The sequence below is a fragment of the Saccopteryx bilineata genome, chromosome 11 (genome assembly GCF_036850765.1).
Source record: "Saccopteryx bilineata isolate mSacBil1 chromosome 11, mSacBil1_pri_phased_curated, whole genome shotgun sequence".
In the NCBI taxonomy this organism is placed as follows: Eukaryota; Metazoa; Chordata; class Mammalia; order Chiroptera; family Emballonuridae; genus Saccopteryx; species Saccopteryx bilineata.
This window is the reverse complement of record NC_089500.1, coordinates 10405372-10421805: the sequence shown is the minus strand read 5'-3', so window position 1 is coordinate 10421805 and position 16434 is coordinate 10405372. Positions and strand designations below refer to the sequence as shown.

At 42.6% G+C, this 16434-nt stretch overlaps 1 protein-coding gene across 1 annotated transcript in view; it reads left to right on the top strand.

The window, feature by feature from the left end:
* The window catches only part of PHLPP1 (PH domain and leucine rich repeat protein phosphatase 1), a 189680-nt gene that overhangs the window by 94936 nt on the left and 78310 nt on the right, over nt 1-16434 (top strand). The window contains exon 3 of the mRNA XM_066246453.1: nt 7683-7808. Within this exon, the coding sequence (XP_066102550.1) occupies nt 7683-7808 (126 nt within the window). The remainder of the gene's footprint in view (nt 1-7682; nt 7809-16434) is intronic.

The following is a 16434-nucleotide window of genomic DNA, read 5'->3' as shown; positions in this document are numbered from 1 at the left end:
GGCTGCTTTTCTTTGGGCATGTTATCTTACTTCTATCATTTGTAACATAAAAAGAACTAGATTGCTTGGGAAAGTGTTACATTTTTTTCCCTGGGTTTATTTATAAACTTCAAGCATTGGTAGGGGTAGCATGACCATAACTCTATGTATTTTCTGATTTTTAAATGATATGTTAATCTGTTAATACATGGGAAGGCAAATATGGACAAAGAAGTGGATATTTGGAAATCAGGGACATATTAAGAAATATTTCCTTTGTCCCCACTCCCACCCCCCAACGAGCTTGGGAAAGAAGGCACGATGTGGAGAAGCTAAAGACAGGAAGAATAGCAGGGAGATGGATGTGTATGGTAATAAAGGCTTTGTTGTTCCCCTTCTCTGCAGCCACTTCGTTCTTCATCCGTACGTGTAAACTACATTTTCCTTATGAGTAAATAGCCCACATCAGTTTGTATACCCCTCTGCTATTACACATTTTGGTCCTAAGAGTAATTGATCATTTTTAAATATACTTGATCACTTTTCAAAATAAATTTTGGCCAGGCTGCAAGGTGTATTTAGATCCATTGCAGTCATCCATCTTGAAACCACTGCTTCTTAACTTTTTTTTTTTTTTTTTTTTTTTTTTTGTATTTTTCTGAAGCTGGAAATGGGGAGAGACAGTCAGACAGACTCCCGCACACGCCCAACTGGGATCCACCCGGCACGCCCACCAGGGGTGACGCTCTGCCCACCAGGGGGCGATGCTCTGCCCCTCCAGGGTGTCGCTCTGCCGTGACCAGAGCCACTCTAGCGCCTGGGGCAGAGGCCAAGGAGCCATCCCCAGCGCCCGGGCCATCTTTGCTCCAATAGAGCCTCGGCTGCGGGAGGGGAAGAGAGGGACAGAGAGGAAGGGGGGGGGTGGAGAAGCAGATGGGCGCTTCTCCTATGTGCCCTGGCTGGGAATCGAACCCGGGTCCCCCGCACACCAGGCCAACGCTCTACTGCTGAGCCAACCGGCCAGGGCCGCTTCTTAACTTTTGTCTGAAAAAGTTACTGAAGATTTTATTACTGAAGACTTTTGTCCTTTGGATGGATTACTGAAAATTTAGTGAGCGTTAGGACTCACTCATTACAGGTTTGCATAGGCAAATTTAGTATAACTATTTATTAAATATCCTCTGTGGGGATGCCACTCTGCTTGGCGTCCCAGAAATACCGAGATGGGTAAGTCGCCATTCTTGCCTTTTAATAGCTTATAATTTACTCTCCAGAGATGAAGGATGGGCATCACAATATCTGCTCTAAGAGAGATGCAAATAGGAACACGGTAGGGCAGGGAAGGCATTCTGCGTTCTCTGGGGGGATCGGCATTTAGTGGTGAGGGAGGTAGCAATTATGGTAGAACGTGAAGGATGAAAACCCTATTGGCATGTGCAGGAGATGGTCATAAAGATCATTGTGCTCAGAGAGGCAGAGGCAGGCCAGCAGTGGAATGTTCAGATAAGGTCAGAAGATCCAGTTATAATTAGCATTTTCATTCGGAGCTGGAGACTTGTCCTGTTTCCCAGGCCTGGTATTGTTGGACTTCTACCATTGAGTGAATTGAAAGTTAATAGCTTTCTTTTCTCACAAACAAACCTTGTAAAACCTGTTTTGCACTATGCCTTTAAAAATAATTGAGTACGTTGGAAAATTAAGTCTTTTAAAACCCGTTGACCGAGTTAGGAACAGTAATTCACTCTTTGCAGTCTGAGTTTTCATTAAATGTCTTCCTTTTTTCATTTCTGCTGTACTCTTAAAGGAAAAAACTGAGAGTAAATGGAAGGGTTTTTAAGATTTATATAAGGAAGCGTTCGTAATGAGGTGTTAGGTTGGTCATAACTTAGACATAATTGCTGTGGTAATCAAGTTTGGCACACTAGCTTGAGAGTGCTCCTCTGTTTACATGTTCAAATGTAGAATTCCAAATATGACGTTGGCTAAAGTGCTCTTGAAATTTAATTGTTGGGAAAATATTTGTGTAATAGAGAAGTTTTTATTCATTGTACAATTATGTTATATTTAATTTGTTCTATGGTATTTAACAAAGATTTTAGCTACCTTATTTTAATTAATTTTATTTAATATTTGCTAAATTATAAGGCATGATAAATTGAATAACTGTTGACCCACTACTCAGGAAAAATAGCAGGATCAATACCAGTGTTTCTACTTGTGTTCTCTTTATATCTGTCCCATTGAGTCCCCCAACTGGTATCTACTATCCTAGAACATGTGTCCATTATTTTCTTGTCTTTTTTTTTTCTTTTTAATATATATATATATATCTTTTTTTTTTTTCTTTTCTTTTTTTTTTTTTTTCTTTTTTCCTGAAGTTGGAAACGGGGAGGCAGTCAAGACAGAGTCCCACATGCGCCCAACCAGGATCCACCCGGCATGCCCACCAGGGAGCGATGCTCTGCCCATCTGGGGCGTCGCTCTGTTGTATCCAGAGCCATTCTAGTGCCTGAGGCAGAGGCCATAAAGCCATCTTCAGTGCCCAGGCCAACTTTGCTCCAATGGAGCCTTGGCTGTGGGAGGGGAAGGGAGAGACAGAGAGGAATGAGAGGGGGAGGGGTGGAGAAGCAGATGGGTACTTCTCCTGTGTGCCCTGGCCAGGAATCGAACCCTGGACTCCTGCACACCAGGCCGATGCTCTACCACTGAGCCAACCGGCCAGGGCCCATTATTTTCTTAATGTTCTTAAAAAAGTTTTATCATGTAACTGTGTTGTGCTTGTTTTTATCTGAATAAAAATAATATCATATTGGGTCCTGGCCGGTTGGCTCAGTGGTAGAGTGTCGGCCTGGCGTGCGGGGACCCGGGTTCGATTCCCGGCCAGGGCACATAGGAGAAGTGCCCATTTGCTTCTCCACCCCCACTTCCTTCCTCTCTGTCTCTCTCTTCCCCTCCCACAGCCGAGGCTCCATTGGAGCAAAGATGGCCCGGGCGCTGGGGATGGCTCCTTGGCCTCTGCCCCAGGCGCTAGAGTGGCTCTGGTTGTGGCAGAGCGACGCCCTGGAGGGGCAGAGCATCGCCCCCTGGTGGGCAGAGCGTCGCCCCTGGCGGGCGTGCTGGGTGGATCCCGGTCGGGCGCATGCGGGGGTCTGTCTGACTGTCTCTCCCCATTTCCAGCTTCAGAAAAATACAAAAAAAAAAAATAATAAAATAATATCATATTGTGTTAGTCTTCTGTGAGTGAATTTTTTTACTCAATATTATGTTCTATGTTGCTTGCTGTATGTGGTTTTTATTTCTGTATAATATTCCAGTATGTAAATGTTCTAAATTCCCATAATTTCTTAAGTAATTTACCTGTTGATGGACATTTGGATTGCTTTTAGTATTTTGTTTTGTTTGTTATATATTTAGGTGAGAGGAAGGCAAAGAGGGAGGTAGACTCCCACATACACCCCGACTGGTATCCACCCTGCAATCCCATCTGAGAATGATGCTCGAGTATTGAGCTATTTTTAGCACCTGAGGCTGACGTGCTTGGACCAACCAAGCTATCCACAGTGCTCGGGGCCATGCTGGAACCAATCCAGCTACTGGCTGCAGGAGGGGAAGAGGGAGAGAGGGGAGAGAAGGAGGGGGAGAGAAGCACATGGTTGCTTCCTCTGTGTACCCTGACTGGGAATCAAATCTGGGATGTCCATATGTTGGGTTGATACTCGTATCCACTGAACCACCAGCCAGGGTGCTTTTAGTTTTTTGTTATTATAAACCATGCTGCTGAAGTAGTCTTATTTAGCTATGCCTCCTAGTATGCAAGTAGTTTTTCTAGGAAAGTCATTCTCCAGTAGGTCACTGTGCCTGAAGGGGACATTTGGTGATATGTGCATGTTTTTAATTGTCAAATGATTAAGAAGTCAACCTATCAGTTGATGTAAGCTAATTTATGCTGTGGTACAAAACCCTCCAATCTCAGTGACTTATCATAATAGTTACTTCTCACTCACAGCGTATGTCCATTGTGGATCTGTGGCGATTTCTGTGTTCACGTGGTTGTGTGGGGACCCAGCCTGATGGAGGCTCTGCTCTCTTACAATAGTAACATTTTGAACATGCATGCTTCCTTTGTTGTTAGGCAAGGAAAGAGGGTTATTAACTAGCGCATGTATATTTGGCTGCAGAAGTGACATGTGCCACTTCTACCCATGGCCTGTTTGGCAGAACTAGTCACATGACTCTACCTTAATTGCAAGGGGTCTGTGAAATGGAGAAGTAGATGAGTGCATGGTTGGTACCAATATTTTAGCTGCAAGGGGACACTATTGGCTCTTACAGGGCAGGGGGCTCAGGGAGTAAAATGTCAGGCAAAGTATTAGACATACCTTTATAATCTACAATGAAGAAGTGTTCAACCCACAATTCCTATGGTGACCTCCTTGAGAAACACTGCTCTTGGACACACACTTAGGAGTGCAGTCACTGGGCTGTAGGGCATATGCACATTCCCTTTTACAAAGTGATCCCACGTTGTGTTCCATGGTTATTGTACTATTTACACTCGCATCAGTGTACAGGTGTTCTAGGGTCTCTACACCTTCACCAGACTTCACTGAGGGATAGTCGACACACAATAAAGTGCACATTTTGATAACCATCATATAACTGTATAATGATTGCAATTTGATAGCCACAGACAACCATTAAACTGTCGCCACAGGCACGGGGATGATTGTATCACCCACAGTTTTCCTGTGCTCCTTTGCACCCCTTCCCCCACCCTTTTCCTCTTACTTTTCCCCATCCCCAAGAAACTGGCCAGATTTCTGTCAATACAGATTAGTTTAAATGGCATTAAGTTTTTTTCTCTGTAGTGTATAGAAATACAGTTTAATTTTGAGTATTTATCTTATATCCAGCTGCCTTGCTAAAAATATAATGCTTATAGATTCTATGAGTTTACTATGTAACTAATCATGTCATATTCAAACAATGGAATTTTATTTCTTCTTTAATATATATATATATATTCTTTTTTTTTTGTATTTTTCTGAAGTTGGAAACGGGGAGGTAGTTGGACAGACTCCCGCATGCACCCAACCAGGATCCACCCAGCACGCCCACCAGGGGGCGATGCTCTGCACATCTGGGGCATTGCTCTGTTGCAACCAGAGCCATTATAGCGCCTGAGACAGAGGCCATAGAGCCACCCCCAGTGCCTGGGCCAACTTTGCTCCAATGGAGCCCTGGCTGCAGGAGGGGAAGAGAGAGACAGAGAGGCAGGAGAGGGGGAGGAGTGGAGAAGCAGATGGGCGCTTCTCCTGTGTGCCCTGGCCGGGAATTGAACCTGGGACTCCTGCACGCCAGGCCGACGCTCTACCACTGAGCCAACCGGCCACGGCCTCTTTCTTTTTTAATGCAAGAGAGAGGGACAGACAGGCAGGAAGAGAGAGAGATGAGAAGCATCAACTCATAGTTGTGGCTCTTTAGTTGTTCATTGATTGCTTCTCATATGTACCTTGACTGGGGGGCTCCAGCTGAGCCAGTGTCCCTTGGCTGAAGCCAGCAACCTTGGGCTTCAAGCCAGCAAACTTTGGGCTCAAGCCAGCAACCTTGGGCTTCAAGCCAGAGACTTTGGGTTTCAAGCCAGCAAACAACCTTTGGGCTCATGCCAGTTACCTTGAACTTCAAGCCAGTGACCTTTGGGCTCAAGCCAGTGATCATGTGGTCATGTCTATGACCCGATGCTCAAGCCGGTGACCCCACACTCAAGCTGGTGAGCCCACACTCATGCCGGATGAACCCTCACTTAAGCTGGCAACCTCGGGGTTTTGAACCTAGGTCCTCCATGTCCCCGGTCAGTGTTCTATCAACTGCACCACAGCCTGGTCAGGCTAATATATTTCTTTGTCATATTATAAGGACCAGGACTGTAGTGTGGTATCAAAAAGAAATAGTACATACTTGTCTAATCATTGATTTTAAAGAGATTGATATCTCATTAACATTGAAGTTTGCCTTAGGTATTTGATAAATACCCATTGTCAACTTGAGGGCATTGTGTTCTTAGTTTGTGAGTTTGGGTTTTTTTTTATCATGCATGATGAATGGGTGGGGAATGTTATTGGATGCATTTTCCTGCAGCTGTAGGCATGGTCATAGGATTTCTTCTTTAATCTGTTCATGTGGCTAATAATTTTATAGTTTGCATAATAATGTTAAAGCCAACTTGTTCCTGATATTTTCTATAGCATTGAATTCTTTATTTTTTATTATTGTGAGGCAGGGACGCAGAGAGACAGACTCTCACATGCGCCCTGACTGAGATCCACTCGGCAAGCTTCCTATGGGGTGATGCTCTGCCCATCTGGGGCTACTGCTCTGTTGCTTGTCAACCAAGCTATTTTAGCACTTGAGGCGAGGCCATGGTGCCATCTTCAGCACCCAATGCCAACTTGCTCAAAAGAGCCATGGCTGTGAGAGGGGGGAAAGAGGGATAGAGAGAGAGAGAGAAAGAAAGGGAGAGGGGTGGAGAAGCGGATGGTCACTTCTCCTTTGTGCCCTGACCGGGAATTGAACCCAGGACTTCCACATGCTGGGCTGATACTCTACCACTGAACCAACTGGCCAGGGCCTATATTACTGAATTCTGATACACCATTTTGTTCAATATAACTGTTCATAACTGAGATTGGCCTGTAATTTTTCTTTTACTGTTCTGATTTGTTTTTGGTTATGGTGGCCTCATAGAATAGGTTGGGGCATTTTTCTTCATTTTTTTGTTTGGTAGATGAGTTTGCACAAATTTGGAAAAATCTAGTTCTTGTAACTTTGGTAGAACTCAACTATAATGCTCTGTGGGCCTGATATTTTGAGAGTTTTAAAAAATATTATGTTTACACGGTGACTGATGATTACTAGAATTAGGGGGGTGATCACATTGTAAGGTATAAAAATGTTGAATCACTATAGTGTATACCCGACACTAACATAACCTATATAAGACGGTATATCAACTATACATAAATAAAAAAATAAACTTAATTAAAAAAATATTCTTTCAATTTCTTGAATTATTTACCGCCCCTTCCCCCTTTTCTCCTTTGATTTAGTGGTGGTAAAACACATTTTTATAAAAATTTGCCAGAAATTTGCTTTAAAAGTTGCTTGGAAATTTGATTTGACTATATCACTGCATTATTAGGACCTGAAAGTTCCTGCAGAGTGTTTTATTTTAGGTTAACCTCAATTTTACATTAAATTTTTAAAAATCAGTTTAACATGCTTGAAGAGCTCTTAAAAAAAAAGGTTGTGATTCAGAGTAATACAAAAGTTCTTTAAGTAAAAATCCACTTGAAGAAAAAAAAAATTCTTAAGTAAAAATCCTCCCAAGAGGAAGAAAGAACCGCAGCATCCTACTGTGAGGATGAAGAAAGATCAGCAAGGGAGTCTTTCAGTTTTAAAGAGGAAGAGGACTTTCGCTATTTGGGGAAATTTAATGAAGGTGAAACTCCCTCTTTGGGGTTTTCTTGTGACTCAGACTGGTGCATCAGACTCACACGGAGTTAATGTGTGTTGAAGAAACAGGAGAAACATTTATAGGGAAAGATACAAATCTATGCAGGCTCGCTGAGCTAAGGCGTGGTTAAGGCAAGGTGTAGATGGTTCTGCTTTCTGACTTGTTTTTGCCTCTCTGTTTGCTTTTATAGGTAGAAGAAGTGAAAAAGCACCAGCACTGTTTAGCATTTAGCTCTTCTGGACCCCAAAGCCAGACTTACTACATCTGTTTTGATACGTTCACAGAGTATTTAAGGTGGCTGCGACAAGTCTCCAAGGTAAGCTCTTAGCCAAGAGTTCCTCTGTTCAGCTTCTTGTTGGCTAAAGAGTTGCTTTCAGCTTTACCCAGTTCCAAAATATAGTTACACACTCAAAAAAGCTTGTTCAGATACTGCCAGCAGTTAGCAGTTTTTGGTTTCTTTAAAAGCTCATCGTGGCTGAAAAGTAGCTTTTAAAAATTATGTATTATTTGCCAGGTTTTGTTTATACATAAAAAACAAAATTGGTGGGTAGACTGGCATTACTATGATAGATAAGGAATGTGAGCTTCAGACTATTTAAAAGACTGGCTCAGTGAGGACAACTGCAAAACCACAAAATACCCAGAGAATTGTCACAAATTTCCCCTCTGCCTCCAACTATGTCTTCTCTTGAGAGTCTGGTCTTATGCCAACCCCCCGTTTTCTTTTTCAACTTCTGCCTTTTGCACGGTTTAGTTTCTTTTTTCATCTTCATTATTTTGGCTATTTTATAAAGTCCCCTATAAAAAAGAAGATCACATGTCCCATGAAACAGTATACTTCTGTGTGTGTGTGTGTGTATGTGTGTGTGTGATGTAAAACAGCATAGCATGATCAATAAATATTAGCGTTACAAGTACTGTGTGTGTGGGTGTTTTTATATCACATCTGTGGAATTGTGTGTAGAAGTTATGCCGCACTTTTGAGTGTGCTTGTGAAATGATGAAACCTCTCTGGGGCACAAAAGCATTACTGTGGAATTTGCTTTCATGTTTTCGAATTTCTAACCCATTTTCTTATCCAAGTTCAGTATGATTCAGACTGCAGTATGATGTAATTATTTGTCAAGTGAATAACTCTGCAAAACAGATCACCAAAAAGGAGAGAATAATGTCTAGGAAGTCTTTTTGAAATACTGGTTGCATTTGAATGCTCAGGTGAAGACTGTTCTCTGACGATGGACACCCTTAGGAACAGTGGTTTCTGCGCCTTTCAGAGAAGAAGCGTGGGCAAAGTTCCAGCTGAAGGACTTAGACAATTCTCCCAGCCCAGCAGGCCAATGGGGATCCTAAATGTGCAGGGTAGCACCCCCACCCCAGGAAATGGGAAAATACCTGTCTCCTTCAGACTTGCATGTAGAACTAATGTGATATTAGAGGCAATAGTACATCTGTCTAATTGTTTTAAAATTACTCTTGTACTTGCAAATGTGAGGAGATAAGTATTGAATTCTATTGTGCTTTTATATTTAAGTAAGTATTCAGGTTCAAAGCAGTAAGTCAACAGCTAATACTCTGCTTTATTCAGACAAAATGCAAACTATGGCCAATGTGCAGTACATTTCTTTGTATGTGGAGATGTTGATTTTTGAATGTGAACTTTTTATTTTGTAATAATTTTCTGTGTACAGCATTCTAAGCCTTCAAGATAGTGCAGAAAATTTCTAAATACCTTTTAGCCGGTTTCCCAAACATGCGATGCATCTGTTAAAACTAAGAAAACAACATTAGTACCTTACTCAAAATTCCAGAATTTGCTTGGATTTCACTAGATTTCCCATTCTTCTTTCATTCTAGGGTCTAAACCAGAGGGCCATACATCATTTGGTTATCATGTGTCCTGTGTCTTCTCTGGTCTGTGACAGTTGTTCAGTTTTTATGATTTCAAGACCTTGACAGTTTTTTTTTTCTTTTCTTTTTTTCCCTCTTTTTTTTTTTTTACCTTGACAGTTTGAGGAGTATTGGCCAGGCATTTTGTGTGTGTGTGTGTGTGTGTGTGTGTGTGTGTGTGTGTGTGTGACAGAGACAGAGAGAGAAACAGATATGGACAGACAGACAGGAAGAGAGAGAGAGATGAGAAGCATCAATTCTTTGTTGTGGCACCTTAGTTGTTCGTTGATTGATTTCCCATTTGTGCCTTGACCAGGAGGATACAACAGACTGAGTGACCCCTTGCTTGAGCCAGTGACCTTGAGCTCAAGCTGGTGAGCCTTGCTCAAACCAGATAAGCCTGTGCTCAAGCCAGCGACATCGAGGTTTTGAACCTGGGTCCTCTGCATCCCAGTCTGATGCTCTATTCACTGCGCCACCGCCTAGTCAGGCTGGCCAAGCATTTTATACGACGTCCTCTATAGAGATGTTTTGATCTTTCAGAGTAAATGCAATGTAATTAGTCAGCTGCTTGGCATTCTTTTCAGAGCAAGTCAGAGGCATAAATTCTTAAACAAACGTGGATAAATATGTAAATAAAAGTGTATGTCAATTATCACATTTGCCAACAGCAGATTGTTTTGCTTCAAACAGTACTAACAGAAAGACTAATAGGGATCAAGTTTGATAGTGTTGTATGTTAAATATCCGCAGGGATGGTTAGTCACTGTTCAGAAGTCAGCAAGCATTTATGCGGCACCTTCTATATGTCAGGTGTGTATTTTATGCCTGAGGATACAGCAAAGAACACGTCCTGTTCACCTCTCTTGGTAGGGCTTCCATTGGGGAGACACATACATAATCAACAAGTAAACCGATGAAAAAGAGAACATCAAATAATCCTAGCTCTGTACTATAAGGTGCTATGACAGAGAATGATGGAGGAGAAATAGCTCTTCTGAGGAGGGAACTTTAAACTGAAACTTCAATGAAAAGAATCGGATCATTTGAAGATCTGGTGGGAGGAGCTCTCTGGGCACTGGCAGAAGCCATGTGAGAGTTGTGAACTGGGAGGAAGGGAGGTAAAATCAGGCATGGCAGGGGTCTGGTGTTGTAGAACAGGGTAAAGAGTCTGGGTTTTATTATTGACACAACAGCAAGTCATTAGAGAGCTTTCATTTGGAAAATCACCTGTCATTGGCTTTGTGTGCAGAATGGATATGTGGCGGGCAAGGAGAGAGGCTCCTGTGCTGGGCAGGGCAGGGGGCAAAGGTACAAATGGAGAGAAGTGGATAGAGGTGTTTTGGAGATCGAGTGACAGGATTACTGATAAATTACACACAGCATGAGGGAAATGGAGAATGAAAAAGCAGCTTCTAGGATCTCACTTTGACTTACTGGGTAAATTGCAGCCTCAGCCAGAAATCATAGCATCATTAGACTCTCTATATTTTCACCTTTGAAACTATGGCAAAATACAGTTCTTAACTTCCGGGAGCTTTCCGGAAAGGCAGCAGAGTGGGAAGCTTGAGCGGCAGAACATGAAATTCCTCTTCAAGGGCGTGTCAAAATGTTGACTTCTACCTTGTGGCTGGTGATTGCAGATGTCGTACATTGGCTGTGTTAATACTCCTTCCCGCCGTGGTGTAATGGTATCTACACCTGTGCTGAGGCTCTTGCTGCCATTATCCACACCTCTCAATAGGAAGGTGGAGGATGACGGAGGATTGGGAAGCAGGAGAACAGGATTATGGCAGGATTCCCCAGGGAGAGAGGGATGTTGGTGTACGTGTCCTGTTCCACTGAGTACTGTATTGCTGTTAGAAAGCGTTTGATATGCATGTGCTGAAATGCACTATAGCTGTATACAGAAGGTAGTTCCTACACACAGACATGCACAAGATGACAGTCTGCACTTCACACTCAACACGTGCGGGGGAGTGCTTCCAGGAGGGGACTTTGTATTAACAACCGGCCTTAGCTGACTAATAATAACAATAGTTAACTAGTAGTTAACTGGTAACAACTAGAATGAATTAGAACCTTAACCTCTTTTCCCTTCTGAAAGGCTCTGAATGTTTGGGGAAGTGAATGGGATGGGGGTGGAGAGTTTGTGTTTAAAAGTGAGGCAGCCGTGGGCTCTACCATCCACCAGTCCTGTGACTATACCCATGGTTCTAAAGTTAAGCTTTTTCACGTAGTAGAGAGAATAATGATAGTACTTACTTCCTAGGGCTTGTGTCAAATACATGTGCATACTCTAGGGTGCCTGGCTAAAGTCCATGCAAAAAGACATAAATAAATGAAATAATTTTATGACCACCACTGCCACCATCATCACTGATCGGCCAGTCTTTTCTCAAGTATTATGTGTATATGTTTATGTTAAGCAGATAAAGACACAAATATGCTTAGTTTATTCGAACAAGGGGTCTGCTTCTCTGAACAACGACAGCAGCCCTGGGGGTAGAGGCATTATGGATGGCGGATACTGGTGAGAGTGAAGATTTCCTGAGAAGTCAGGAATGGGGGGACTAAGGGCAAAACGTTCTAGTAAAAGCAGATTTTAGATGCAGCATCTTTTGTTTCTACCGTCTCATAAACCAGATTCACAATAATTTTAGAAGTTGTTATGGTTAGTGAATTAAAGGGGAAATGAGTTGTATGGGGTCGATTAAAGAGCTTAGATATTATAGAAGAGATAAGTGAGAGAATGCCCTTTTGGTATATGAATCCTACATAAAATATGGCCACGCTCTTCTGTAAACTTTGTACGTGGTGGGCAGTCCCAGGAGAATGTCTTTTCCTTAAGTCCAGCATCCTGGGGGAGTCGAGTGGGGCTGCTGGGAAGAGGACGAGAACCTCGCTCCATCAGTGAACATATGCTGATGGGAAACTCGAGGTGGCAGAGGCTGGCGAGCGGGGGCCACTTCTTCCAGCTCCCCTGCCCCTTCCCCTCATCCTCTGCTCTTCCAATATGTGGGGATACCTAGTTTAATCACACTCAGGGTAACCATGGAAATAGTTTCTTTTTCTCCTTCTTGAGAACCGAAACATGCACAGAAGGGATTGTCTGTACTTCCTGATATTTGAATGAGGATTCATTCATTTGGGTAAGGACCTGACAGGAAAACTAACAGCAGAGATACCTCATTTCTGATGTTTAATGTCATCCCTGCCCCAGTCAGGGTGGGGGGACTGAAAGACCCAAATTCTAATTTTTTTTTAATTAAAATGAATTAGGTAATTAATTTAAAACATTATTTTCAGTTTATGCTTCTGTATCTTAGCTACAAGAAAAGTGTTCGTTCATCTTTGTTTTCATTTGTTTCACTTGATTTGGGGAAGATTAATAAAAGGTTATTAATTAGATATTTCCTATCAAGATATGGGTCCTTATATATTTACTAGTTCTTAAACTTCATATTAGCGTTTAGTATTCTTGCCAAACTAACACTGGAGGCAGTCTCTTTAGACTTTTTGTTTTTGGGTGGATTCTGTGGAAAGAGCTCCTTCGGGAAGATGACGGTGTTGATTGTCAAGTCCTCCCTAAAATATTTATGCCCAACATGCTTTAAAAATTCAGTAGACGTCCTAGGATATGCAGTGTCAAAGGGCTCTGTTTGTTCAATGTGAGCATCCAGCATGTTTTCAAAGTGGCTGGAGGGCAGTGATGTAGGAGGCCGAGGCTGGCAGCCACGCACATGTTCCATGGCCCAACATTGCAGACCCAGGCTTCACGGGACCTTTAGCTTGTCCACATGTCTCTCTCCTCGTCGCTCGGTGGCTGACATCCTGGCAGTGACTGTGGTGTCACCATGGTTCTGTCTCTTGCAGTCTTTCTTTCAGTATTAAATAGAGGACTTCAGTTTTAGGCCACTTAAAAAAAAAAAAAGAAAGTCACTGCAGTGAGCTTTTGGTTGTCATGATATATTGGGTTCTCCCTGAAAATGCATCATGTAGGCAAATCAGGGCCGCATTTCATGCCAAGTTCAAGGTCATGTGAAATGATGAGTAAACATCACCCTTGAAATAAGTGATGTGATGAGTCACAATTGAACTTTTGCTTTCATGTGCTTAGAGACACTCTTTTATTGTTCAGATTTTACTCAAAGGATTCTTCACTAACCACTTCAGTCAGCTCGATCTGCTGTCATAGGAACGAGGTTTCCAGCATATAGGTTTGCAGCATGAGCTGGAGAGGCTGGGAGCCCTGAAAGAGTACTTAGTCATCTGTCACATGTATTTGGCCTCTTCATTGGAAGTGTGGTTTAGGGAGCCTGCTGCTTTTGGTCGCCATGGTTTGTCACCTGCCTTTGAGGGAGTGTGCCGTAGTTGGTTATGTTGGGTCAGTACTGTTCTGCTGAGGGATCCAGGGCTTTCCAGGGCTTTCTGGGGAAGCCCACACTTTACACCCTGCCCATTCTTTAGGTGAAGAAGCAAGGGGCATCTGACCAGGATAATCTAACTTGTCTGCGGTGGAGTCTGAAGTAGAATAGGACTGAAAGACTGAGTGATGTGGATTTCAGTTTATGAAATGTCACCCCAGCTTAAGAAGATGGCTGTTGTGCCAGTTCTGCCTGGAGGCTTGGGGGAGGAAGGTTTGGGAAATGGAGTGTCTGAGACATTCAGCACAGGGAGCCAGCAGGGAAGTAGAGGCAAGCTGCATCTTGGAGGCTAGCCAGGAGCTCGGCAGAAAGACAGGAGGGGAAGGACGTGTCAAGGGGAAGTCAAGTGTGTGCACGGCATAACTGCATACGGTGTGAAAATGCAGTCATCTCCCAGAAGTCTGAGAAGTGTGAAAAACAAGAGGAAAAAAAGAAGCTAGATAAAGTAAGACAGCGCCACCCAGACTGTTCCCTGGTGGTTCCTTGTCCCTTTCTTGAGAGAGTTGAATATTAGTTACCAAACACTGTAACTAACTTGCCAATGTAATAATGGACTTGTTACATGAGCGTTCGTATTATGAAGCCTTTCCTTATTACAGACATGAAAACCAGGTTATAAAACTTCTGTTTTGAACTGAAGCTCGAGATATTTTGGAGTGCATGAAATCTTGCTTTTGTTATACGTAAAACCTTGATGAAGTTAGATAAGTGGAAATAATCAAGTGATCTCTTTACAGTCGTAATTGTGTGTCATCTTATTTGCACATTGCTAGTCCTTCCTCTTCTTTCAGAGAAAGCTAGGAACTCTATGATTTCACACAGAGGTGGGAGACAAAAATGAGACTATGTACACAGATAAAAGTGAAGTGGTGACCCGGGAGAGGGGAGTAAAGAGGGAAAACATATGGTGACGGAAAACAGTTTGACTTTGGGTGATGGGCACACAACACAATCAACAGTTGAAATGGTATAGAAGTGTTTACCTGAAACCTATGTGCTCTTGTTGATCACTGTTACCCCAGTAAATTTAATTTTCTAAATTAAAAGAAAAAAAAATAAGGGATTATTTTCTTCAGTTCTGAGTTATTTCAGTTTAAAACTGTTTCATTTCATTTTCTTGTTTTATTTTTAATCCAATATTCTATAAATAAAAAAAGACAGTTTGCTTACCCTGTTATAACAAAGGAAGTGTGCTTCTGCGAACCAGTGCTGACTGGAAGGTTTGCCGTGTCTCTCCATCCACCTCCTCCTGTCTCCTCACCCCCTTCCCTTCCCCAGCTCCATGGAGATTACAGAGGTGCTGCTTCCCCAGCCACCCCACCCCCCAGCTGGGAGAGACAGGGAGAGCAAGGGAGGACTGAGAGAGCCCGTATTCTGCCCGCCCGTTCTTCGTGCCAGGCACTCTGCTGGGCTCCACTTCTAGGGTCCGGTTGTCAGCAAATGAAAGAAATGTGTTCTTCATGTGGATTTTACTTGTAGATTATTATCTTTAATAAAATGCATTTTAGGTTTCAAGTGAAGGACTTACAGGTTGTTTTAAAGTGACAACATGTTATTTTAACTTTAAGGTGGGGATTCTCAGAAGGTGGTTGTCAAAAAGGTAATAATAATATTCCTAGAATAGTTTTTGGAATAATTACCATAACAACTATTTGGTAAGTTCTTTGAAAGTATTCTTTAGCTTAAGTTTAAACCCTTGCCACCATCGTAGTTCAGAGACTTAGAATCTCAGATTTGGAAAGGACCTGTGGACTCCCAGACTCCCTTCCCTCCTTTAATGTCTCATACAGGTGTCAGATGGGACAGCTCTTTCTCGTGGGGAGCTCAAGCCCATGTCCCTAGGGTTTTGACTCACTGAGCCTCGTGTTGCTCCTGCGCTGCTGTGACAGAAGAGAATTCTATTCCCTCTCCTGTTAGACACCCTTTAAAGGCTGCAGTTACTGTGATTTATTTCCCAGCTCTCCCCCACACTTTAGCACTCTATTTCCAGGTGAAGCGTCTGGTAATTCCAACAATTCCTTTGTCATTTAGTTGCCAGATCTCTTCTCTCCCTTGGGTTGCACTCCCTTCTGGGTGCTCTCAGGTTTCTTGATAAACTTGCAGATACCATCTGATGAGCACAGAGTATGTGACCATTGTCCCTGCTTTAGCCGTGATGTCCACAGGGAATTAGTTACTCATCCATGAGGTCAACACCAAAGTAAAAAGGCTTTTTGTTTTGTTTCTTCCCTCCCACCAACTAGTTGATAGATATATTTATATTTTGTTAATAATAAAACCATTTTGCCTGCAGATTGATCCTGTAGGGGCATTATGATAATGCCAATAGTAATAACTAACATTTTAGCAACTTTTTATATGCTGAGCACTGTTCCCAATGCTCTACAATGAGTTCAGTGAGGAGGGTGCTCATAACAGCTCTAGTGGTCCGGGCTTTAAAACAAAAGGAATATCTATCTCACGAGGAGACGTTATGCTCTCCATTCTGCAGGTGAGGAAACCGAGGTAGAAAGGGTCCAGCACTGCTTTAGACAGAAGTTTTATTGCCATGCTCTTTTTCTTTAAGTGATGGCCTGAAGGGACAAAACAAACCAATATTCAAATGACAACTGAGATTTGCTGAGAATG